General features: G+C 38.8%; 10 protein-coding genes across 10 annotated transcripts; 6 read left to right on the forward strand and 4 right to left on the reverse strand.

Moving 5' to 3' along the window:
* Positions 1-59: 59 nt before the first annotated feature.
* On the forward strand, positions 60-419 carry BRETT_002293 (uncharacterized protein; the record flags this gene model as incomplete). The annotated part of the gene is made up of 1 exon (XM_041280826.1): positions 60-419. The coding sequence occupies one exon, from the start codon at positions 60-62 to the stop codon at positions 417-419; it is 360 nt and encodes a 119-aa protein (XP_041138617.1).
* Positions 420-508: 89 nt separating this feature from the next.
* BRETT_002294 (uncharacterized protein) lies at positions 509-1414 on the reverse strand (the record flags this gene model as incomplete). The annotated part of the gene is made up of 1 exon (XM_041280827.1): positions 509-1414. The coding sequence occupies one exon, from the start codon at positions 1412-1414 to the stop codon at positions 509-511; it is 906 nt and encodes a 301-aa protein (XP_041138618.1).
* A 1172-nt stretch (positions 1415-2586) lies between these two features.
* BRETT_002295 (uncharacterized protein) lies at positions 2587-4389 on the forward strand (the record flags this gene model as incomplete). The annotated part of the gene is made up of 1 exon (XM_041280828.1): positions 2587-4389. The coding sequence occupies one exon, from the start codon at positions 2587-2589 to the stop codon at positions 4387-4389; it is 1803 nt and encodes a 600-aa protein (XP_041138619.1).
* A 276-nt stretch (positions 4390-4665) lies between these two features.
* On the forward strand, positions 4666-6690 carry BRETT_002296 (uncharacterized protein; the record flags this gene model as incomplete). Its single annotated transcript, XM_041280829.1, has 1 exon — positions 4666-6690. The coding sequence occupies one exon, from the start codon at positions 4666-4668 to the stop codon at positions 6688-6690; it is 2025 nt and encodes a 674-aa protein (XP_041138620.1).
* Positions 6691-6871: 181 nt separating this feature from the next.
* On the reverse strand, positions 6872-11005 carry ADE6 (phosphoribosylformylglycinamidine synthase; the record flags this gene model as incomplete). The annotated part of the gene is made up of 1 exon (XM_041280830.1): positions 6872-11005. One exon carries the CDS (start codon positions 11003-11005, stop codon positions 6872-6874), a length of 4134 nt encoding a protein of 1377 aa, XP_041138621.1.
* Positions 11006-12071: 1066 nt separating this feature from the next.
* On the forward strand, positions 12072-13847 carry GCN5 (histone acetyltransferase; the record flags this gene model as incomplete). The annotated part of the gene is made up of 1 exon (XM_041280831.1): positions 12072-13847. The coding sequence occupies one exon, from the start codon at positions 12072-12074 to the stop codon at positions 13845-13847; it is 1776 nt and encodes a 591-aa protein (XP_041138622.1).
* A 169-nt stretch (positions 13848-14016) lies between these two features.
* PUP2 (proteasome component pup2) lies at positions 14017-14814 on the reverse strand (the record flags this gene model as incomplete). The annotated part of the gene is made up of 1 exon (XM_041280832.1): positions 14017-14814. One exon carries the CDS (start codon positions 14812-14814, stop codon positions 14017-14019), a length of 798 nt encoding a protein of 265 aa, XP_041138623.1.
* A 1647-nt stretch (positions 14815-16461) lies between these two features.
* On the forward strand, positions 16462-17142 carry BRETT_002300 (uncharacterized protein; the record flags this gene model as incomplete). Its single annotated transcript, XM_041280833.1, has 1 exon — positions 16462-17142. One exon carries the CDS (start codon positions 16462-16464, stop codon positions 17140-17142), a length of 681 nt encoding a protein of 226 aa, XP_041138624.1.
* A 657-nt stretch (positions 17143-17799) lies between these two features.
* BRETT_002301 (uncharacterized protein) lies at positions 17800-18591 on the forward strand (the record flags this gene model as incomplete). Its single annotated transcript, XM_041280834.1, has 1 exon — positions 17800-18591. One exon carries the CDS (start codon positions 17800-17802, stop codon positions 18589-18591), a length of 792 nt encoding a protein of 263 aa, XP_041138625.1.
* A 113-nt stretch (positions 18592-18704) lies between these two features.
* Positions 18705-21974, reverse strand: BRETT_002302 (uncharacterized protein; the record flags this gene model as incomplete). Its single annotated transcript, XM_041280835.1, has 1 exon — positions 18705-21974. One exon carries the CDS (start codon positions 21972-21974, stop codon positions 18705-18707), a length of 3270 nt encoding a protein of 1089 aa, XP_041138626.1.
* Positions 21975-23160: the final 1186 nt, after the last annotated feature.

Here is a 23160-nt window from a genome sequence, read left to right on the forward strand (position 1 = left end):
TTCTTTCTCTAATATTAGTTTATATTGTGTAAAAATCTATTCAATATTCACCGACAAGAATGATTACAGAAAAGGCCACATGCAATAAAGTGAAGAAAAACCTTGTCTATTATAATCTCTGGTCTAATGTTACATCGGTGGATTTTTATGATAAAACGCTGGGTGAACAATTTATGCTATTGAAGGGAAAAAATCCAAAATCCGGAAATGACAGTGCATGTATCAATGGGTACGATTATGTGCTGCCTGTTCTGAAACAGAAGAAGTTGACAATGCAGGCTTTAGATCTGATATTTAAGCACGTATCCGAGATCGAGCACACAAAAGTTCAGAAGCTTGTGATTGGAATTACTGACTTCGACGGAACAATCGTGTACTACAATATACATAGTGGTGTCCAAAAACCTAAGAATGCCTAATTGAAATGACTAGAAACAAGAAGAAACGGAAATAATTAAGAACTATATAAATCGGAAAGTTCGAAGTTTGCATGAACTAAATATTAATATCATAAAGTTCTGACGGCAGATTGAAGGGATGATACTAAACTTAATGACCTAGGCTCTATGTGAAATGTGTTGCTAGTTTTTGAAAAGGATCCAACCAGATCGAGTAACGAAGGTGATTTTTGTCTAAGAAATTCTTTAACGAAAGTACACTTTAGTGCGGGTAAAGTATTTACCTGTAAATAACTTAGAAACAATATACCGCATGCTGATGTATCCTTTATTTTGAGTTTCTTGTATTGGGAAACTATTTCATCGAGCAAGTCTACGCATTTCATGTTTGTTAAAGCACTCTTTTTCATAGCGAGATCATTTAGTGATTTTTCAACTTGCAATTTCTGCACGTTATTCAAAACCGGGGTTGAATTCAATTCCTTCTCTTTGGCCTTTATCATTTCAAGATCGTGTGAATTCTCATCTTTGAATAAATCGTCAGCAGTTATTCCATAATTTTCGCACAAATCTGAAGCAGCACGCTTTAACCTTAAAGGTGTTCCATACTGTAACGGAAAGGGTAGGAGATTTTTGAACAATGGCCTCGTGTATTTTATATAATTATCTTTGTTGAGAAATAAATTGTAGGCAGTAATGACTTCAAATGTTTCTAGTAATGATTCCATAAACCCACCGTAGATCAAATTCATCTCCGCATCCTTTTGCTCTTCAAGTTTACCATTTCCTATAAAATTACCCTTAAGATATTCGACAATTCCTTTGTACCCATGAATCTGCTGCCCATTTTCAGTTATAAGCATAGGAAGCGTTCCATTATAAGAGCCGGAGACATTTGAATTGGGGATTAATTTAATATCGGGATAATATAAAGCCAAATAGTGTGCAATTGCTATTGAAGGCGCATCAAATGAGGCCAACTGAGACCCATCACCCCATACATACACATTTGTCATGTCACAATTTAGATGTATACGTGAGCACCCATAAAACGAAGGCTCAAATAATTATGAAAATAAAAAACGTCAAATAATGGTTACATTTTATAGTTTGATTTAGAACTACCTTTTTTCTATTCCAACTTGATATGAGAAAAAAATATGACAATAATAAAACAGGTGCAGGGATGCCTAAAACAAACGGAGTAAGATAATTTGTAATTTTGAATGAATGTTAGAAAAGTGCAAACAGAGTCAACCACATACCCAAACTTAAATTTCATTAAATTAAAAAAAAAGAAAAGAAAGGGGGGAAGTCAATGCAAGATAGTTCAGAAAAAGACATGTATGCTTTGAACTTCAGGTACGATTACCATTGAAATCACGATGTAGACCTTTATTGAAAATTCTTAGGCATATTGGTTTCAAGGTCAAGCGAAGCGTATTTTCATCAAATAAACACAGAAGCAGTTTCAATTACATCTAAAAATGTACTTGGGCTAAGAGTAATATATGACAAATTTATCATAACGCCACATGAAGTTTAGTACCTCCTATTGCCGTTTTAGTACTATTTCGAGGGCCTCTATTTCAACGTTGTGCGGCTCAAAAGTTTTCAGTTGATTTAATATTTAGAATGAGTAATAATAGTTCTAGGGTAAAATATTTTCTTTTGGTACGAAAAAAGCCATGGCCATTGTTCTTAGGAGATGCCCCTACTACATAGAAGGAGTGTATAAGAAAGAGAAAAAGTTTGCTACCGGATTGGGAAGGTTTTATGTCATAATATTGACGGCATCTCGGCGATGCAATATCAAATGCCACCAGGCTGTTAACATATTTGTAGTATTGTCAAAGTTTTCAGCTTGCATCCTTGAATCACTGTCATGTGGAAAATTTTTATTGATGATCAGCCGATATACAATGTTGATAAGAACGAAATATTTCATAAAGAAGGTTTTTTATAAAAAATTCAAATATGGTGAATTATTCCGGATCATATTTTACAATTACATAGTTATCAGCTCCATATATATATCAAAAGAATCTATGATCGATTCAACACAAAAAACTGAAGTCATCCATCTTAAGTCTTCGTTTTGTTGTTCTAGGGTTTTAGTTAGTGGTATTGTTTTTGTTTCCCATTTATTTCAGCTTCTACCTTCCAATTATAGTAGGCATTTTTAGGCATGACACCGAATTCGGTTGAAAAAAGCAGTCAAGGATCTGTGGCGGAGATAGGAACCAACAAAAGTTATTCTGCTGATGCTGTCAGCACACATAGCTATGAGGATAACAGTTCAGATCGTCGAGTAAAAACACAACCAAGAGGTCTGAAGGGCCATATAAAAAACTTTTGCGATGGATTCAAGATATATAAACCAGAACTGGGCGTCGATACAAGCAAGATGACAGATCTGGAAAAGGCCAATGTTAACGCTGCAAGTGCTCCATTGAAGAGGAAACTAAAAAGCAGGCACATTCAGATGATATCTATTGGAAGTGCAATTGGAACAGGTTTGTTTGTTGGTGCTGGTAGCGCCTTGAGTACAGGTGGCCCTGCATCTGTAATAATATGCTACTTTCTGGTTGGTGCAATGATTTTCAGTACAGTTCAGGCATTGGGTGAGTTAGCAGTTGCATTTCCTGTTGCAGGCTCTTTTCTTCCCCTTTGCAGCAGATTTTTATCTCCCGCATGGGGCTTTACCATTGCTTGGAATTACGCAATGCAATGGTTTATTCTTTTACCTTTGGAATTGGTTGCCGCATCCATGACAATTAAATACTGGAATACATCGGTTAATTCTTCTGTTTGGGTTACTGTATTTTTTGTTGTTATCATGATTATCAATATTTTTGGTGTTAGAGGTTATGCTGAAGTGGAATTCATTCTTTCATTCCTCAAAGTCATTGCCATTGTTGGCTTTGCAATATTAGGTATCATATTGAATTGTGGTGGTGGCCCGGTTGGTGGTTACATAGGTGCCAAATACTTCTATAATCCTGGTGCGTTTGCTAACGGATTTAAAGGTTTCTGCTCTGTTTTTGTTACTGCAGCTTTTTCATTTGCGGGTACCGAACTTGTGGGTCTCACATCTGCCGAAACAGAGAACCCAGCAAAGACACTCCCTACTGCAACGAAGCAAGTTTTCTGGAGAATTACACTTTTCTATATCGTTTCTTTGACGCTTATTGGTCTCTTGGTTCCTTATAACGATAAAAGATTGCTTGGAGCCAGTTCCAGTGACGCAAATGCTTCACCATTTGTTATAGCAATTGAAAATGCACATATTAAGGTTCTTCCGTCCATATTTAACGGCGTTATTCTTGTCTCTATTTTGTCCGTGGCAAACTCTGCAGTCTTTGCATGCTCTCGTACACTCGCATCTCTTGCTGACCAGAGTTTTGCACCAAAATGTTTTGGATACATTGATCGCAAAGGAAGGCCACTGATTTCAGTTGGAATCTCTTTATTATTTGGACTTCTTTCTTATCTTGCGGCTTCCCCCAAGGAAGATATTGTATTCACATGGCTTATGGCACTTTCTGGCCTTTCGTCCATTTGCACTTGGGCTGTTATTTGTCTTTCACATATTAGATTTCGCAGGGCAATGACAGTACAAGGAAGAAGTCTTGACGAATTACGTTTCAAATCTATATGTGGTGTTACTGGATCATATCTTGGATTTGTACTAAATATTGTGGTGTTAATAGTTGAATTCTGGATTTCTCTCTTTCCTCTCGGAGCAGATCCAAGTGCCCAAGCATTTTTTGAAAATTACATAAGTATTGTCGTCAACATATTGTTTATTATTGGTTATATTTTATGGAAGAGAAGAAAGACTATTTTGTGGATTCGGGCAAAGGATATCGATCTTATTACTGGAAGAACAGATTATGATGCCGAACTCAATAGAAGAGAAAGGGCAGAGAGGAAAGCATACCTGCATTCCAAACCTTGGTGGTATAGAGTTTATAAATTCTGGTGTTAATCATGGCGCTTTTATCAATTTATATTTAGTTTACGGATATAGAAAATTTATTACGACGTTTTGCATTTATAAGGAAAGGAGTAGATATGGTACGTACTTTTAACTAAGCATACATAGTTAATCAATTTTGTTTCGAAGAGGTGGGGGGGAAAAAATAGTAAAAAAAGAAAACTACAAAAAACAGTGTTAAATGATATCTTGCAAAATTTCAGAGTTAACTTACAGTCGTTAGATCATTCAGCCAAAGTCATTTCAATCTGACCGATAAGTTCAAAGATGGTTGCATCGGTGGTACCACAAAAAAGAAAAACAGCGGAAATAGAAGACAGTGATGACGTGCCGGCCAAGAACACGAAGTTAAACCCTTTAGAAGAGTTAAAAACCAAGCTTTCTTACAGTAAATGGATGAAAAGTATTCGTACTACGTTAAAAACTAAGGATAGAGATGCTATTGTGACAAAGTTTGAGGAATATTTGACTATTTTTAAAAATGATGGCAAAGTTTGGGCGCAATACATCAAGTACGAGATGGAACACCCCCCAGAAGGCCAAGAAATTGATAAACAGAAAATCGAAAAGATGTTTGCTCAAACTTTGACTAAAGTTTGCGATCTTGATCTTTGGAAGATGTATCTTAAGTATGTACAAAAAATCCATCCTACTGCTTCCAAATCACAGGAAGAGCAAGATTTGGCAAGATCTGTCGTATTAAAAGCTTTCCAGTTTGCGGCCGAAAACGTGGGCATAGATTATCTCAGATCTTCTGAGTTGTGGACGGAATATATCAAATATTTAAACGGTTGGAAACCAACAAATGCAAATGAAGCTGCTACAAAGACCGAACTCACTCGTCAGGTAATGGTGAGGATGATATCAGTTCCTTCTTTACAGCTTGAAGAAAACTGGAAAATGTATATTCGGTTTGAAAATGCCGTTGATCAGGCAAAGGCAAGAAAAAATATAAACGATCACTCACCGGATTTCATGAAACTTAGGCCGTTAAGTCAGGAGTTGTATTCAATTACGAATCTTCTTAAGGAGAATAATGAAAGAAGACATAGTAGAAAGCAGCTGGCAAGATTTGCACTTTGGATTAAATGGGAACGCGCTAACAAATTATCACTCACCGATGATGCGGTTGAAAAAAGAGTTAATTATGTTTATCGTCTATCTACTCAAATGGCTAGATATCAGCCAGAAGTTTGGTATAATTATGCTTCGTATCTTCTTTCAAAAAAGAAGGAGGATGAAGCATTAGACATTATACGTGACGGACTATTGATCAATCCGCAAAGTCTGTGCTTAACCTATCAGTTGGCAAACTGTCACGAGGCGCAATCGGACCTCAAGGCTACACAGAAAGTTTGGATTGCCCTAATAGATTATCTAAAAAAGGAATACGAATATTTGAAACCGGATCCACAGAAAAACAAAGAATTAGATGAACATGCGAAAACCATTTGTAGTTGCTATATTATGCTAATGAAGCAAACTAAACGGATGGCAACCATTAAGGAGGTCAGGAGAGCATTTGCCTTGGCAAGAAAGTTTGAAAAGGTATCTTGGCAGGTTTATGTTAGTTACGCTTTGATCGAATATCAATGCAATGAAGTCAAAGTTGCTGTCAGATCTTTTGAACTTGCGATGCGCCACTTTGGAAAAATTTATGATTTTGTGTCAGCCTATCTTGACTTCCTCATTGGGATTAAGGACATGACAAATTGTAAGAAGGTGATTGAAATTAGTCTTGACACGTTAAAGGAAGATCCTGAAGCCACGACCAAACTTTTCAGAAGATACATGAAGATAGAGCTCAGCTTTGGGGACACAAATTCAATTAGATCACTTGAGAACAGATTCATCGCCAGATTTCCCGATACAACACCTTTTGAGCTTTCGGTTATGAACTTTGAAAGTGACTATGAGAAGTACAATGCTTGTTTGACAACTGACAAATATATATCTAACAAAATAGGTGCCAGGAAGATTACAGGAGAAAAGCCTGCATCAATAGTGGAAAATAATAGTATTCCTATAACTGATAATGAAGTTGTATCTGGACTTTCCGTGGGCCCGGAAATAACCAATACTATGGATGCAAATGCTTCTACGCAAGGTATACAAAATGCAACGAGTGTTGATAATATGCAACAGATGGTTCCACCACGAAAACCATTTGTAGTGCGAGATGAGGTTTACAACTTGCTTCGTGTGCTACCAAAAGCTGACTACTATAGCAACCAACCGAAGATATTTGATGTAAAGAAGACGGTGAAGTTCCTCCGGGGGTTGAATATATAGAGTTTAAAAACTAATATACAATATTTTATCAACAAATCTTAGCAAATTATGAATGTTTATTATATTGTAGTCAAAACGAAAGGGAAAAAGACAGGGAAAAAATCATACACGTTAGCTGAAAGGCAACAAAATAAACAGTGAAACATAGCAACAGACATTTAGAAGTGCGGCAGCCAAACGTCTAATTCTCGCCACTCTGCTTTTGAGCCCAAACTCTTGCATTACGGAACAATCTAATCCAAGGACCGTAACCTAACCATTCCTTAGCCTTGTCAGCTGGATAGTAAGAGTTTGCCTCAAGACGCGAAACACGCTCCGGATGAGGCATCATGGCAAGCACACGACCATTTGGTGTACGAACACCGGCAATACCATCAGGAGAACCATTTGGATTGAATGGATATCTCTCTGTTGGAACACCATAGTTATCAACGTAACGAACAGCAGTAAGACCTTGCTTATTAAACTCAGCCTGCTCTTCAGAAGACGCAAATGTCGCGCGACCTTCACCATGAGCAACAGCTATTGGTATATGAGATCCCTGCATACCATCCAAAAATAAGCAGGAGTTTGACTCATCGACAGAGTCACTGGACACCTCAAGTGTGCAAACACGAGCTTCGTATTGCTCAGAACGGTTCCTTTCAAAAGAAGGCCAGAATTCAGCTCCAGGTATAAGCTGTTTGAGTCTTGTTAGGAATTGACAACCATTGCAACTTCCAAATGCAAAAGTATCCTTTCTGTCGTTGAAGAACGAACGGAACTCTTCCTTGGCATGAGAGTTGTAAAGAACAGATTTAGCCCAACCACTACCAGCACCAAGCACATCACCGTAGGAGAAACCACCACAGGCGGCAAAACCGCAGAAGTCCTTTAGAGAGACACGTCCGGTAAGAATATCGGTCATGTGCACATCATAAGTCTCAAAGCCGGCTTGGTCAAAGCACCAGGCCATCTCAAGCTGCGAGTTAACACCTTGTTCACGCAAAATGGCCACCTTAGGGCGACTACCGGTAAAGGTGCTGATGCCAAGATCATTTGAAGGATCAAACGTAATCTTGTAAGAAAGACCGGGATCGGAGTTGTCTGAAATTGCCTGGAATTCTTGATCTGCAGATTGTGGGTTGTCTCTGAGACGTTGGATGGAATGCGATGTGGCGCTCCAAAGCTGCTCAAGATGTGATCTAGTCGATGACAAAATTTCTTCACCAGCTGCGAGAACGCGAACATTGTGCGAGCTAAATTCTGGATTGGCAACAACGCTGACAGCAGATTCAGGCACGCCATGGCTGGTAAGAACGGCAGTAAATGCCTTGAGGTTTTCCTTGTTAACCTGGAAAACGGCACCAAGCTCCTCGTTATACAAAGTCTGGATTGCAAGATCAGCCTCTTCTGGCAAGGAGATAGTGATACCACAATGGCCGGCAAATGCCATTTCAAGAAGAGAAACAAGCAAACCACCATCAGAACGATCGTGATATGCTTCAACGTAAGTGCTGCCGTGAAGTTCAATAAGAGCCTCGAGGAAGTTCTTAAGAAGAGAAGTATCGCGAACATCGGCACATGACTCACCGATCTCACCATAGCATTGTGCAAGAGACGTAGCACCGAGAGATTTGTGACCACATCCCAAATCAACGAGAACAAGACTACTGTCACTGTCATGCGCGAGATCAGGAGTCCAGGTCTTGGAAGTATCGTTAACACCACAGAATGAAGTGATACAAAGTGCAAGTGGCGAAACAACCTCCGTAGAGTCCCAGCTCATACGCATAGAAGTAGAGTCCTTACCGACGGGAATTTCAACACCGAGGTCTGGGCAAAGCTCCATGGCAATAGCACGGACAGCCTGATAAAGAGCAGTACCCTCACCAGGAGTACCTGCTGAAGACATCCAGTTGGCAGAAATTTTAACTCTATTGAGGGCACGAACATCGGCAGCAAAAAGATTAGTCAAGGACTCAGCAATGGCCAATCTGGCAGAGGCCTCTGCCGAGATAAGTGCAACGTTTGGACGCTCACCAGTAGCCAAAGCATCACCTGTTGTGATAACTCCAGGTCCACCAAGCGAGGTGGCTGCAACACCAACATCAGCAACTGGAACTTGCCATGGTCCAACAAACTGGTCTCTGTCGATAAGTCCGGTAACCGTACGATCACCAATTGTGATGAGGAACGACTTAGAACCAACGCATGGAAGTTGAAGAACACGAGACAAGCTCTCGGAGAGGGGAACAGAAACAATTTCGTCGTTGGTAGAATCAGCAAGATCGGCATTTGGATCGACCGTCTTAACGAACGTCAACTTCTTCAACTCTGGTTGTTTCGTGTTGTCGGTAAGGTGCAAACGAGGAGGCTTACCAAACAACAAACTCATGTCCAAATCGATAGGAGTGGTCTTCAAAAGCTTGTCCGTGAGAACCAACCGCTCCTCACTGGTAGCAACGCCAACGACAGCAAATGGACAACGTTCACGGACACAGAGAGCCTTGAAACGTTCAAGATCCTTTGGTGCAACTGCCAGCACATATCTCTCCTGGGACTCGTTACACCATAATTCCATAGGAGACATACCAGGCTCCAATGAAGGAATATTACGCAACTCAAAGCGACCTCCAAGGCCATTATCATGAACCAACTCAGGGAAAGCATTGGAAAGACCACCGGCACCAACATCATGGATACACTCGATAGGTGATCTGCTTCCCTGGGAATTGCATGCATCAATAACTTGTTGGGCACGACGCTGCATCTCAGGATTACCACGTTGAACTGAGGCAAAATCTAACTCTGCAGATCCTTCACCAGAACCAACAGAAGAGGCGGCACCTCCACCCAAACCAATGAGCATCGAAGGACCTCCTAGAACAATTAGATTTGCACCTGGAGTCACCTTGTAGTCTGACTTGAGAGCCAACTGAGGACGAACACATCCAAGACCACCTGCAAGCATGATTGGCTTATGGAAGCCTCTGAACACACGCTTGCCGGATTCATCCGAACCACTTTCCTTTGTAGTCAACGTACAGAAGAAACCAGTGATGGCAGGACGTCCAAACTCATTATTGAATGCCGCAGAACCCAAAGGTGCATCAATCATTATTTGCAAAGGCGATGCAATGTGCGATGGTCTTCCAACATCGGCGGCTTCCCATGGTTGTGATAGACCAGGAATGTGCAAATCACTGACAACGTAACCTGAAAGACCACAACGTGTCTTTGATCCACGACCAACGGCAGCCTCATCTCTGATCTCACCACCAGAACCGGTGGCTGCACCAGGGAAAGGAGAAACCGCCGTAGGATGGTTGTGAGTCTCCACCTTTATCAAAGTATGAACTCTCTCCGACTTTGAACTCCAGCGGTTTCCAGCACTAGCATCTGGATACCACAGATAGGCATCAAAACCATCATAGACAGCTGCATTATCACTGTAAGCTGAAATGGTGTACTGAGGATTCTTTTCGTGAGTATTACGAATCATTGAAAACAAAGAACGCTGCATTGGTTTGCCGTCAATAGTCCAACCAGCATTGAAAACCTTGTGACGGCAATGCTCAGAGTTCACCTGGGCAAACATGAACAGCTCCACATCGGTTGGGTTGCGGTGCAAGGTGTCCTTGAATGCTTTGATAAGATATGCCATTTCATCTTTACCCAAAGCAAGACCAAGCTCCTTATTTGCCTTTGCAAGAGCATCCTTCGATTTGAGAATATCAACTGTGACAAGCGGTCTTGGAGCCTCACTAGCAAACAAGTCGGAAAACTGGGGTGCCTTGTTGTCAACGTAAAGAGCATGTGTCATTCTGTCATAGACAGTACTAAGGCAGTTGAATTTATCACGGCGAAGATGTTCTAAAATTGGGAATCCTGGACGAACCTCGAGCAAGATACCAGTACCACGTTCAACACGACTAACAACATTTCCCAAACCGCAAACCTGTGTGATGTTTGTAGCCTTCGAAGACCAAGGGGAAATTGTTCCTGGCCTTGGAAGAACTCTCAAAAGATGAACTGAGTCCGGCAACTGGTATTTTCCACTTTCATCCTTAACGGCGGCACACAAGACCTTGTTCAAATCGTCATCCTTGTCTAACGGATGGTCATATTGAAGAAGAATATCGAGCTTCTTCAACTGATCCTCAGTTAATGCCTTAACACCTTCTGCCAACTCCACGTAATGAATCTGGCAAGATCTAACACGTGTGACAACCGAGGAATTCACAAGCTTGTTGATTGCGGATACAAGCCTAGTGACACGAAAACTGGAAAGAGCCTCCGGTCCGGCTAATGTGAGCATTTCTGTTTCGGCCATGATGAAAAACTATTGAATACCACTAACAAATGCGACACGAGCTTTCTAACAAATGGTTAATATCCCAAGTTGACACCCTTGGCTCTATTTGTCAATACGCTAATCAGCAAATCCTCTTCCAAACTCGTGCAATTCGATCAAGTAATACTTTTTTTAAGAATTAAACGAAACTCAGGAATCAAGCTGAATTCGGCTTCTTTATATACAATGCAGCAGATCTTCTGCGTCACCCTACAAAAAAAAATATATATATATATTCCCAATTACAGCACTTTCAACATACAATGCTAATTTATTTTTTCGCGAGAAGTCATTAATTATCCATGCCTACTCACTAGAGGACCGTTACGTATCTTTAAAACCGTTTAACTTTGTTCTCTCTCTTTCAAGTCCGTTCACAATCAGTGACGTCTATCCGGACTTACGCTTTAATGTACTGATTAAAAATTTTTTGTACTTTGTCACATTGAAAATTGTGCTCTCAACAATTTCTCGTGTGTTCTTACTCCATAATAAACGTTTTTATAACCAGTTTTATACAGAGTGCTACCATTATGATTAATATGTATTTATAAACTTCTAAAGCTCTTCATTTTACATATACTGCTCGATCGCAATTTTCGTTTTTCTTACGTCTAAATTGGTTTGTTCTTTATTTCCCATTTTATTGTGCTGCAATCCTTTGGAGACAAATTTAGCTCCTACATGGATCTCAAATCACGAGTCTAAACATCCTCGACAATGTTTCGAACTGCGTAAATCGATAACCAAAAAGCTTACTGTTTTACTATCAACTATAAAATAAAAAGACTGATGGGAACCGTTTGGCTACATATATGGAAAACCATTCTAAATCCTCTGCTTTGACTTCGGCAGCTGCGCCACATAATAAATGTGGCTGATTTGAACTAAATTTGAATGGACCTGAAGCGCGATAACCTTTCATTATCAAAGATCAAACGTAAATGTATACTTTTTTTCTTCAGCAGGAGCGAGATCAGAATACACCAGCAAACAAACCATAAAATCTCTTTTTTTAATACTCATAATTTTTAGTATATTATAAATGGCAGCTGCAAAGAGAAGAAGGACGACACGCCGAGACGATATTGCAAAAAGAAGACGTCCTGTTAGGCAGACTAAGGAAAAAGAAGAGAAGAAACTTCGGGAAGAAAAAGAAGTTCAGAAAATAAAAGAAGATGTAAAGGAAGAACCTAATGAAAGGAACGATGATATGACTACAGTGGAAGATGAAGTCTCCGCTAAAATTAAAGATAACAATGACGATGAAAGTAACAACGCAGAAAAAGATGACACCCAAGAGCATGATGAAAAGAAGCCGGAAACAGTCACGGAAGACAGTAGAGATGGCATAGATATTGCTGAAAATAAGCCACATGATAATAGTGATGCAAGTGTGGACAAAGAATTGCAGAAAGATGGGGAGTTGATGAATAACAATGACGGAAATCCCAAACTTGAAGAGGAGATAAAAGAATATAAACACGACAGCCCAAGTGATAATAAGTCAGACGCTAGCACAGAAAATGGAAGTACAGATCAAGCACCAAAAGATGGGTGCAAAGAAAATGTGGGTGTTAAAAGATCGTCAAATGTGAAGATATTCGATAAAGTGAAACACGACGATCTTGGGCTGCCAATGGTTGGAGAATTAATAAGCGAAGAAGTAGATGAAGAGCTGATAGATGAAGAAGAAAAAAAGAGGGTTGTTGGATACACATTTGATGGGGAGAGATACTCATATAAAGAAAAGCCATCTGTAATAGAGGAAAGAGAGGGTAAAATCGAGTTTCGGGTGGTGAATAATGACGGAAAGAGAGATAGCTTGATTATATTAACGGGATTAAAGAATATCTTCCAGAAGCAACTTCCTGAAATGCCTAAAGCTTATATTACAAGGTTAGTTTTTGACAGATCGCACGTTTCAATTGCCGTTATACGTAAACCTTTAACAGTTGTTGGTGGTATTACCATAAAACCATTTGAAAGTCATCACTTTGCGGAGATCGTCTTTTGTGCAATATCATCTTCTGAACAGGTGAGAGGTTATGGTGCCCATATGATGAATCATTTAAAGACATTTGTTCGAGGTATGATGGATGTTCAGTACTTCCTTACCTATGCGGATAATTATGCCATTGGATACTTTAAAAAGCAGGGTTTCACGAAAGAGATCACCCTTCCTAAAAGAGTGTGGATGGGATATATCAAAGACTATGAAGGGGGTACATTGATGCAATGTTCAATGTTACCAAAAATCAGATATTTGGATGCCCCGAAAATCTTGTCATTACAAAGGGCAGCTATTCTGAGAAAAATTAGATCTGTTGGACATTCACATGTTATTCGTCCTGGATTAGTACAATTCAAAAATGAAAATTTCAAGCCAATGAATCCGTTGGATATACCAGGAATCAAGCATGCCGGATGGACGAAGGAAACAGATGAACTAGCTAAACAACCGAAAAGGAGTCCTGTGTATCCAATTATGCTTACATTACTTACAGAGATGCAGAATTCACCTTCAAACTGGCCTTTTTTGCAGCCAGTCAATAAAAAAGAAGTTCCTGATTACTATGAGGTGATCGCGGAACCAATGGACTTAAGCACTATGGAGGTGAAATTAGAGAATAATGCATATGAGACGTTGGATGACTTCATCTACGATTGTCGGCTTATTTTTAATAACTGTCGGCAATACAACGGAGAAAGCACAACATTCTATAAAAATGCGAATAAACTTGAAAAGGTTCTCATCAATAAACTCAAAGATTATCCGGAGTACTCACAATACTGCGATATGCTTCAACAAGATAAGTGAACTCAAGTATCAGTTTATTCTCAACAATTTTGTATAACTAGGATATGTACTAAAAATATTAGCGTGACATTTAGAGCAATCACAAAACTATGAATTTGTATTGACGTACGTAAGCGAAGCAAAGCACTCAATTTAAAGTAAAAAAGGCTGGAGCACAAATGAGTTAACCTCACTGAGCTGGTTCTTCCTTCAATTCCTCTGCCTCGTCTTCATCACCTTCTTCCTTTTCTTTTTGCTTCAATTCCTCAATTAGCTTTGCAAGTTCGCTTTCACTATATATTCTAAATCCTCCATCCTTTGTAACACTAGCAATTTGTGCATTTTTGCTATCCAATTTTTCCTCCATAACCTGCTTCAAAACTTTCAGTGACAAAAGCTCGGCGTCGTTTAATGTGAGAGATTTGTGATATTCATTCTGAAGTTCTGCCTGTGCACCCTCTGATCCTGAACCTATTGCCTTTGCATCATATCTATAAAATGTTCCAGATGGTTCTACGTGGTACAATTGGGGCCCCTTTTCCTCATCATAACCAGCAACTAAAAGGGCAACACCAAATGGTCTTGACATAAGTCTTTTTTCACCAGATGCTCCTTCACCAAAACGAAGAGCAAGATCACAGACACTCTGTGTTAATGACTCAACTCCAATTGGTTCATGATAGTATAAATCATGTTGCACCGCTGCAACTCTGGCATGATCAATAAGAGATCTAGCATCGGCCGTAAGTCCAGACATTGCACATCCAACATGTTTCTCAACTTCCATAATCTTCTCAACACTATCACTCTCTAAAAGTGGTGATGTAACACGCTTTTCAACGGCTAATATAACTCCCTGACTTGTACAAATTCCTATAGCTGTGGATCCAAGTTTAATGGCTTCTAATGAATACTCCACCTGAAATAGTCGACCTTCAGGAGAAAATGTCGAAACACCACGGTCATACTCACTTCTGGTTAAAAACATTGTTATCGTTCTCCCTTATATGATATAAAAAAAAGTATAAAGATTGGACCTATTTCAGAATAATATCTTATGCCCACCTACACGTCTTAAATTTCAAGAAATCGCATTAACAGTAATAAGTCAATTCAAAGGGCGATAGTTTAAAAAAAGCCGGATTTTTTTCGTTACGTACCTATTTGCCGTAGAGGCAGTGGCAGAGAGGCGATTAAAAGCCAGGAGGAAAAATCTGGGGGCAACAGATACACATCCTTACATAAATTATAATTACATCCGTGCACACTAAACATTTTGCAAGTGCCAGAATGACGTACAACGTTAATGATGCACCAGCACCCACCAAAGAAATTTTTTGTGAATCTTCATTATTACGATCATCACGCATCGATGAATTGAAAGTGAAAATGCTAGAATTGCATCAACATAGTAATGATATGCGTAGTGGGACTTGATTTCCTTATCCTGAGATTCATATGACTAAATATGGAATGCACCCGTTTATTTAATAAATGACCTTATCGTTTCTCATCAACAGAGAGCATTACGTTCGGGAAAGTAAATTTTGACTAAAGCCAAACAAATATTTGCTCCTTACATCTCGGGAAGATATTTTATCAGATTGAACTCTACCAGATAATATGAATACATTGGGAAACAGGATACATTTAAAACCAGGACTCATACTTGAAGTGTGATGGAGGTAATTCTTATTGCCATACAAAAAACGAGTGCTCTTTTCTATGAGCCGAAATAAAAAGTTATGGGTGCAGTAGTAAAAGAGCAGAAGAAATGGATAAAAAATTTTGAGTTTTCCTCCCAACAAATGTGAAAACAAGCGTCTTTCGTATTATTAGACAAGGCTAAAATAAAACAAGGGCATTTTATCGAGGTGGATATCGACTATTGTATATATGTAAGACGGTACTTTTTTTTCCATTAAGGAAATGCGACACTAATCTAAGGTGAAAGCTCAGTTGTATCTCGATAGGCTATAGGCATATTTGACCATGGAAGGGAAAAGTAAAATTTCAAGCGAATGTCGTCGCCTAGTCTTATTTCTTCAGAATTAAATTTAAATTGCAGAATGAGATTATTCGCTCAAATTTATAAATTGGATTGCCCTGCTTTTAGCCAAAATAATTTAACATGGCTTTCAGCAGAGGCAATTTCGGGACTTGTTTGCGCTTTGCTCTCAACGGCAAACTTAAGTTTGCAAATTGAATGGGATCGTCTTCAAGGTCAATTTTTCATCTTTGCCTATGCATAAAAAAATGCCGGTTTTGACGCGAAATTCCGTACGAATAGCATTGTGCAACATAACGGAAAGAAAAAGTTTTTTGGAGTCCCATTATTCTTTCTGAATAGAGCTACTCGGGGATTTTTTAAGGTTCCAGTTTAGCAATAACCAGCTTCCAAAAACGGAAAATCCAGGGTATTTGTTGGGGTGGGGATGAACTATGGCGGCTCACAGCGTCTGGGCCAACCTATCCGAAATTAATCTTCAGTAGGAAATGAGGGGTACGAATCTACTATATATAGAGAGCCATTTCTTGCCAGTAACCGATTATAACAGTAAGAACTTTAAGATATATTATTTCAAACCAGTCAAACTCTAGCTCACTAATCCGTTTACCGTCAAATATTTTCACTATGCTTGCTTACCCAACACTTCTCTCTGTCGCTGCTATAGTTGCCTCAGCTAATGCTGAGAACTTGATTGTTGCTATGTTCAATGACATTCACAGCAACCTCGACCAGTATGCTTCTCTCGCAAGTACTCAATCGTCTGCTATCGCTCAGTTCATTCCTTTGTATGCTGAAGCACAAACTTACACAGACGATTCATACACAACTTTGGTCAACTCTGCCTTGTATGAATCCATTTCTGAATTTGTCACTGCTTTGCCATGGTACTCTTCAAGAATTGAGCCAGAACTTGCTGAATCTGGTGCTTCGCAGACTGCTTCTGCTTCCGGTTCTGCCTCTAGTTCTGCTTCTGGTTCTGCTTCTGGTTCTGTTTCCGCTTCATCTTCTGTTGCTTCCACCTCCGGTTCCGAGTCTGCTTCATCTTCCAAATCATCTGGTTCTAGCACTGTCTCCAAGTCAGGATCGTCCTCTGCTGCCAAGAGTTCTTCTGAAGCTTCTTCTGAGAGTTCTGCTGCCTCTTCTTCTGAGAGTTCTGCCGCTTCATCCTCAGAGTCCGAATCTTCATCTAGTGCTTCCTCAACATCATCTGCTGCCGCCGTTGCTATTGTCCCACAAGCTGGATCTGGATCATATGCCTTAGCTGCCGGTTTGGTTGGACTTATCTCCGGTGTTGCTCTTTTGTAAGCAAATACAACACCGAAAAGGAACTATCATGATGTTACTTGGGTTTCTCTCTTTTTAATTTTTTTGGAATGGATGTGCTGTATCTGCTTTCTTTTGCTTAATTGATACAGAGGTCAATGTTATAATGTGCTTTTAGTAATTGAATTATTTGAATTTGAATTTCCTTTATACTTGTTTAATGTTCCCCTATTGTAGAGTCGAATTCAATTATCATATAAGAGTACTTTTCTCTTTTTTTGTTTTTTTTGCGTGTGGAGGGGGGAATACTAGTATGCCCTTTAATGATTACTTTTTTAACATATCTCGCATTAGGGGGCATGATAATAAGAAAAAAAAGGATTTTAAAAGATCCCTTTTTTTGAATGCAAAGCAAAGATAGGCATTCAACGACTATAATTTTGCAAACTATAAATACAGCTATACTTATTTTTAAAATATATCTTCACGATAAATCATATTTTCCCAGTAGCATATATTTCTTGGGTTCACTGAATATATGCTTATCATCTAAGAATGAATATCCTTTCTTTGTTATCGACTACCATTTGGAATGCTACAATACATATTCCTGGGGTGGAATATGCTGATGGTTTTTTCAAAGATTTTCTAGTTAAAGTCTTGCAAACCGGACCAATTCCTAATCATATATCATTTGTGATGGATGGTAATAGAACGTTTGCAAAAAATAATTCTCTACCTTTGAAGGAGGGTCACAGACGTGGGGCAGATGCATTATTAAAAGTTATCGAATGTTGTATCAATTTAGGTATTAATAACATGACCATATATGCATTCTCAATAGAAAACTTTAATAGATCTAAAGGGGAGGTTGATACGATTTTCGAATTGTTGGTTTCAAAGCTTGCCTACATTGCAGAGGACAATCAGTTTTGCAAGGCCAAGAAACTCAGGGTAAAAATCATAGGAAACCGAACTTTAATACCTCCAAAAATCTTAAAGGATATCGAAGACGTCGAAAGAAAAACGAACGAATTTACTGAGCACACATTATATGTTGCCTTTCCATACACTTCAAGAGATGATATCACTCATTCCGTCCAAACTATCATTTCCAAAGTTTCTAAGGGGGAAATATTGCCTGAGCAAGTTGATGAGAAATTGATCGAAGATAATTTTTACTACGAAGGAGAGGCAGGAAAAGTTGATATATTGGTTCGCACATCTGGGCATACAAGACTTAGCGATTATATGCTTTGGCAATGCCATCAAGATTCTGTGATCGAACTCTGCAACACTTTATGGCCAGAATACCAGTTTTATAGTACCTGGTGGACTGTTTTCAAATGGAGTTACTATAAAACCCTACAAATTGAGGATGCTGAGGTGATGCAAACCAAGAAGATAGGAAGGTCTGAAGTGCAAAAAAGGTACAAAACCCCTGTTGCTAAGCTCCCACATCCACCACAAGTTTCGGTAACAAGGGAATAAATTTCCACCGTTTTATTGTTATTTTTGAAAAAATAGAAACTAAAATTATAAGTAAATGAATCTGTTAAAGGCTAATTTAAATAAAAAAAAACGAACAAAAAGAATAAAAGTTATCAGTGAATAAAAGCCTGATCCATATCAGCTGTAGGGGCCCTTGAGAAGCTAGAGTAACGAGCAAATGGTGAATTCTTCTCTAAGTCGTGTTCTGGATTATGCGCTCCGTCCCGTTTTGCGTACCAATGCCTTTTTCTCCATTTGTAGATCTCAACGCAAGCAAGGAATAAAATGCTGAAGCAAACAACAAAGCCCCATTCATAAGAAATTCCACGCTGCAAAAACACTTTAGTATTGATGACAGGAATATAAACGGTAGGAAATATAGTGAAAAATCCAGCAATTACTGACCAGAATAAAAATTGGTTATCCCAAAGGTCCTTCATCCATTGAGTTTTAGGATTATCTGTCTCCGGATGCATAAAGAATAATGACCTTCTCATATGAATTACTTCCCATGCAAGCAAAAGGGCACACCAAGTCAGTACAGCAAAAGCTGTCGTTCTTGCTCTAAAAACTCTATAACATGATCCTGAAAAATCTGTGTTATTACATTCGACTCCAAAGTCACCATTTCCAATTCCATACATTATGATAACGAATGGAATCATACAACAGCATGCAATGATTACGCCGTAAACAATCATATCGGAAAGCATTTCTTTGGTAAAGACAGCTTCTTTTGAGTCTTTTGGAGCCTTTTGCATAATGTCATCAGTAGCCTTTTCAACACCTAGGCCCATTGCCGGGAAGCACGATGTGGCCACAATAACCCACAAAACTTCCACCGGAGAAAGAGGAAAAACTGAAAAATCGTTCACATCCTTGAAAACCAATCCAATCATCAAAAAAAGAGCCTGACCCACATTAAGAGAGAGAAGCTGTAGAACAAACTTTTGAATGTTATCACTCATTCGGCGACCTTCTTTTATGGCGTTCAAAATGGATGCAAAATTATCATCAGAAAGTACGATATCACTAGCATCTTTAGCAACATCAGATCCATTTTTTCCCATGGCTATTCCTATGTCCGCTTTTTTTAATGAAGGTGAATCGTTCACTCCATCACCCGTCATTGCAACAATTTGATCTCTTCGATGAAGGGCATCAACCAATCTCACTTTAGTTTTCGGAGAGCATCTGGCGATAACTAGGGGGAGAACTGGAAGTCCATCGATTTCTTCATCTGACATGGAATCAAACTGAGAGGCCGTCATCACCATCACTTTAACAACGTCGGTTGAGTAGTGATATAAATTATGAGGTAATATTCCAACCTCCTGTGCAATTGCTTTGGCTGTAGAAGGATGATCTCCTGTTGCCATGTGCACTGAAATTCCTGCTTTGTGACACATTTTGACACTAGGAAGGGATTCCTGCCTTGGTGGATCATAAATTCCGATGAGTCCAACTAGTGAAAGGTTATTTTCCACATCTCCTCTCAGATCTTCACCCCATATCATATCTGGCTTTGCATCCTTTATTTCCTTGTTTCCAAAGGCAAGAACTCTTAATCCTTTCGATGACATTGCATCAATACTGTCTTCGATGAATGATCTCGCTTCCTGATCAAAATTGACATATTCACCAGTCTTTTCATCAAACCACTTGGTACATCTATCCAAAATTCTTTCAGCAGCCCCCTTCGTATAACATTTCACAACTCCTGTTTCCTGTTCTTTGTAAATAGTTGACATCATCTTAACTGACGAATCAAAAGGATACTCTGCCAAATGTTCAAACATCCCCGCTTCATCAACAATTTTGGTCCTTGAATGTCCAACTCTTGCAGTAAAAACCTGTATTGCAATTTCAGTTGGATCACCTCGAGCTTTCCATGTAAGCTCCTTCGTGAGTTCATCGGAATCTTGAAAAATGATTGCAACATTGGCTAATGCTGCCGTGTTAAGCCAGTTCTGATATATATTTAGCCTGTTTGACCCTTGATTGATATTCATAAATTTCTCATAAACTATCCATTTGTTGTTATCTTCTCGAGCAATTTCATCAGGTGACTTTGGGTTATATTTAACTTCCCCAACAGTTGGATTGAATGGTTCGTCAGAATTGACAACGGAAAATGTTCCAACCCCAGGAATAAAAACATTCCTAGCGATCATTTTTCCTTGTGTCAATGTACCAGTTTTATCCGAGCATATTGCATTAACCGAACCAAGATGTTCTAAAGCATCCATCTTTCTGACGATCACATTTTTCTTAACCATTTCTTTTGCACCAATAGCCATCGTGATGGTTAACACTGCAACTAAGGATGAAGGAATCATTGAAATGGCAACGCAAATGGCATATATTGCAACTTCTGTAGTCACCCTGAATTTCTGACTGGCAAGAACAACGATAGCTAGAATCACGGCAAAAACAAAAAGATATATTGCCAATTTTGCCAATCGGCGTTTAAGGGGTGTTCCTTCTGTAGTACCCAAAACGTATCCGATAGTCTGATAAACAGTAATTCTTGCAGCCTCCAAATAATCTTTGAATGTTGCTTCCTCTTTGTTTTCCACGTGCTTAACTGTAGTTTTTTTTTCGTGCAAAGAAGAAGCAATGCTACCTATTTCTGTGTGAAGGCCAGTAAGTATAGCGATACCAGTAGCCCGTCCTTTAGAAACGGTAGATGAAGAAAATGCCATGTTAAGCCGGTCTCCCACAGGAATTTCCTGAGAATAAGCCGCTTTTGAATCTTTGGCAATAGGAATAGATTCACCGGTAAGCAATGCCTCATCTGTCTCAAAATTTGTACAATCAATAAGTCTTAGATCAGCCGGTATCGTATCGCCAGTCTTGACGATCACAATATCACCGGGAACAACATTTTCGGCCTGTATTGTAATATCACTGCCATCTCTGACAACTCGTGCAGTAGGAGAACTTAAATTTCTTAAAGATCCCATAGTCTTTTCCGCCTTATATTCTTGAAAAGCACCTATGATAACGTTAAGCCCAATAATAAAAGCAATAACACCTCCTGTAATCCAATCATGTATGGCAAAAGCAATAATCATGGAGATTGCAAGGACCAATATCATTGCGTTGCACATTTGATGAATGGCAATTCCAGTAATTGATATTTTTGTACCTTCACCTAAGGTATTTTTACCATACTTCTCAAGAAGGGACCCTGCTTTTGATTCCGTAAGTCCATGATCAATAGATGTCTCGAATACAGCAAGGCATTTCTCTATTGTCATCAGATATGCCTGGGTACCAATATTTTCACCATCGAACTCAGACATTGAGGACTGGGAACGGGTAATTATTTTCTGAATTGCACTTGTTTTTTCATATTCTTCCTTGTCTGTGCTTGTCATTCTCTAATTTAAGAATTGAATTTAGAGAACGAACAAAAGCTGGAAACTTGGTGTTCTTTTAGGTTCATTTCAAAATTCAATCAGACTTCTGATCGATAGGGTAATTGTTGTTCCTTATATATAATAGGGGACGCATGATAAATCGTAGAAATATGGCAAATAGCTGATGTACCTATTTCTAGTTAACAATGAATTTTTTGATTATTATTCCTGATTAGGCATGCGGTGCGGAGAAAGCAAAAAATATTAACTGGACCCTTTGCTGCGGCCATCTATTTACATCCCGAAACTATTACGTCAATTTTTAATTGGCCGATGATTGTTCTTTGAATTTTTTTCTGTTATTAAGTTTCTGATAAATAATACATCAACCCATTTTTCATCATGAATTAATTCACTGCTGTGAGTACATAGTTCTTGAACAAAAATAGTTTTCTTATTATTATTACTGTTCCCTGAAATTTCATCAGCCTACTTTGTTAGCGCCTCACTATTTAAAACTTTATATACTGTCAATTATCTTCAGTTTTGCTCCCACAGTATTAATTACTTCTAAAAGCTCAATCAATCGACTCTATTTGAGTAATTGTTCTTTCGAAGAGAGAGGAAACGATGGTCAATGTGTTGAAGTCTTATCAAAGGAATTATTATCCAGTGATTTAGAGTACTAATTCTTAATTCACTTTCGTCCTGTAGAATTCGACTGTATTGTATTCCTATTCTACAAAGATACTCATAACAGCAGTTGTTATATTATCATTTTGATTTTTAGCCTAAAAGCAGCTCTTATCTTAGGTAATACCACTTTTGAGCAGGTGTCAATTGCTGTGCCGTGCACTACTTTCCATTTGAAGAAAACTGTTGCTGCATTTTCCAATACCTTTAGATATGCTTGCATGCCATCACATAATATTCAGTTGGACATTACCAACATCAAGTAGAATATCATACCGTGACGTATGATAAGCGAAAATTGATACATTTTTATATAAAAAAAAGAAAAGGAAAGGACTCTCAATGAGACAAAAATGATTTGAATCCTGTCTCGATAAGATAATCCGGTTGTTGTGCCCTATAAATTATTTTTTTTGCCAGCTTGGTTTTACTTATCAAAAATACTTTACAACAACGAAAGTGAGACTTAGAGAACTATTGTTTCATCCCTGCACCGAATATGTTAAACTTT

This window comes from Brettanomyces bruxellensis, chromosome 9 (assembly GCF_011074885.1).
Source record: "Brettanomyces bruxellensis chromosome 9, complete sequence".
Taxonomy (NCBI): Eukaryota; Fungi; Ascomycota; class Pichiomycetes; order Pichiales; family Pichiaceae; genus Brettanomyces; species Brettanomyces bruxellensis.